Below are 2,500 nucleotides of genomic sequence, written 5' to 3' on the forward strand. Positions count from 1 at the left end.
CGCAAACCGAAATCTAATCGAGAAAACCGAGCAAAACAGAAACAAACACACACAAACACACACACGCGCGAGTCCACGCCCATCGCGCTCTTTCTTTAAAAAACGAAACGAAAAATAGTGAAATAGACGTCGTCTCTAGTTCTTTCCACTCGCCAGCTGCTGCACTTCTTTGCACTTCTCGACGCCCATCGCTCCGGGCCCGACGAGGCTCGTGCCTCCGACTCCCCTGTCTATTGAGAGCGACTGCTTGTCGCTGCGCATCTCTTTCTGTGCGATTGCTGTCTCCACGCCTACCGCTCCCGGTCCGTAGCTATTCGAGGTAGCAATGCCCTTGCTGATGGAGAGCGACTTGACGTCTTGTCGACTGGCCGTTTGGCTGCATTGCGACTCCATGGTGACGCTTCCGGCGCTGTAGTCGGCTCCTTTTCCTGCTGTCTTGTCTAGCTTTCCGATCGGCATGTTGATGTCTGCACGTTTGCTACAATGTGGCACGAGAACGAGGCTGCGAGGGATGACGTCAGAAGTGGGTGGGCCTGACGAGAAAACCGCCCATAGCGTTGATACTGGTAACGCTAAGTGAGGTAATGGTGTTAATCCGGGACCTACAGGATTGCAATTATTAAAAATTTAATTAATTTTAAGTAAGTTAATTAAACTAATTTACAAGAGGGACGTCTAGTAATCAAGATTGGTGCTGATCATAATCGTCATTGTTGACGATTGTGTGTGTGTGTGTGTGTGTGTGTGTGTGTGTGTGTGTGTGTGTGTGTGTGTGTCCATCCGCCCAGAATGAGCACATGTGGCAAGGAACTCATACAAGTGCCTCTTGAGTCAGGAGTTTCAATAAGTAGACATAATGAAAGCCAAACATGCATCTACCCACTAAACACACATACTGCAGTTATTTCTCTGATCATCTGCTTACAGTGTAGCACTACTGTACACTTCCACTAGCCTCAAATTTTAAACAATATTGTGCAAGGTTGATATAATTAATAATACAAAAATAAAAAATTTAAAATTAAAATAAAAACAAAATAAAAAATAAGAAAAACAAAAAACTACAATAAAAATAAAATAACAAAAATAAAAACAAAAAAGAAAAAGAAATAAAATATCAAAAATAAAAAACAAAAAAGAAATAAAAATAAAATAACAAAAATAAAAACAAAAAAGAAATAAAAATAAAATAACAAAAATAAAAACAAAAAAGAAATAAAAATAAAATATCAGAAATAAAAACAAAAAAGAAATAAAAATAAAATAACAAAAATAAAAACAAAAAAGAAATAAAAATAAAATAACAAAAATAAAAACAAAAAAGAAATAATAAAATATCAGAAATAAAAACAAAAAGAAATAAAAATAAAATAACAAAAATAAAAACAAAAAAGAAATAAAAATAAAATAACAAAAATAAAAACAAAAAAGAAATAAAAATAAAATATCAGAAATAAAAACAAAAAAGAAATAAAAATAAAATAACAAAAATAAAAAAACAAAAAAGAAATAAAAACAAAAAGAAATGAAATTAAAAATAAACAATCAATAATATAAATTAAATAATATTCGGATCTTAAGTTACTCGATGTTCCCAAGAGTTACAACACGCACCTTCTACTATCAACTTCCAATATGGCATAACCTCTCAACTCGTACTTGAAAATACACAAACTCGCAATACTAAAATCTTTCGCTACGACTCACTCAGTATGAAAACCTCTCCAAATACCGGACACTACCCGGGTAATACTTGAATGCCAATACTTGAATGCCAACACTCACATCCGGGCAACAACAACACCGGTATCTGATCACATCCGGGTTGCACATTCTAACCTCGTAGCCGGCCAACCCATCTACTGCATGGCCACGCACGATTACAGAAGGACACACCACACCACACCTCACACCGCGAAGTGACTTCTAACTATTTGTCCAAGAAGCTGCGATATCAATGCTTTGTCTTCAAACAGAGTGCTAATTAACTTAGCGCTGTGAAGCACGCAGAGAACTCTACCCCAGAGGACGACGCACAAATACACACTGAAAACGCCCTGCAATAGACACTACTCAATCCAAATTACAATAAGCTTATCACTACGTCCACGTCCATTCCATCACTTCCATCCCCTGCAGACAAGATGTCAACCTCCATTGTGTCCGGCTTCATTTTCCTCCCTGTCCTCCCTTTCCAATGGCCAGAGAGGCCTGATTTCCGGCGGTGGCCGTCGCCTGACTGTGCGTCGCATGGTCGATGCTCACCGAGCCCGCGCTGTAATCGGCTCCCTTGTCCGCCTTGGCAATCCCCGTCGACTGGATGTTCTTCCCTTCGGAGGCGATTTGCTGGCTGGACTTGCCGTGTTCGATGTTCACGGATCCTTGGCTGTAGTTTGCGCCCTGTCCGGCACCGGGTCCCAATTTTCCAACAGGCATCGTGTCGTGTGTAGCGCTCGCGTTGAGAGTTCGCAGATAGAATGACGAGGAAGGCGTTTGCCTA

General features: G+C 39.8%; 1 protein-coding gene across 1 annotated transcript in view; it reads right to left on the reverse strand.

Moving 5' to 3' along the window:
• Positions 1–1,657, reverse strand: part of LOC134195757 (uncharacterized) — a 1,662-nt gene extending 5 nt beyond the window's left edge. Inside the window, exons 1-2 of the mRNA XM_062664835.1 lie at positions 1,615–1,657; positions 1–602 (exon numbers count right to left, since the gene is read on the reverse strand). The exon at positions 1–602 is cut by the window's left edge and continues 5 nt beyond it. Coding sequence (XP_062520819.1) covers positions 136–602; positions 1,615–1,642 — 495 coding nt within the window. The 5' untranslated portion in view covers positions 1,643–1,657 and the 3' untranslated portion in view covers positions 1–135. The remainder of the gene's footprint in view (positions 603–1,614) is intronic.
• Positions 1,658–2,500: the final 843 nt, after the last annotated feature.

Source organism: Corticium candelabrum, chromosome 20, assembly GCF_963422355.1.
Source record: "Corticium candelabrum chromosome 20, ooCorCand1.1, whole genome shotgun sequence".
NCBI lineage: Eukaryota > Metazoa > Porifera > Homoscleromorpha > Homosclerophorida > Plakinidae > Corticium > Corticium candelabrum.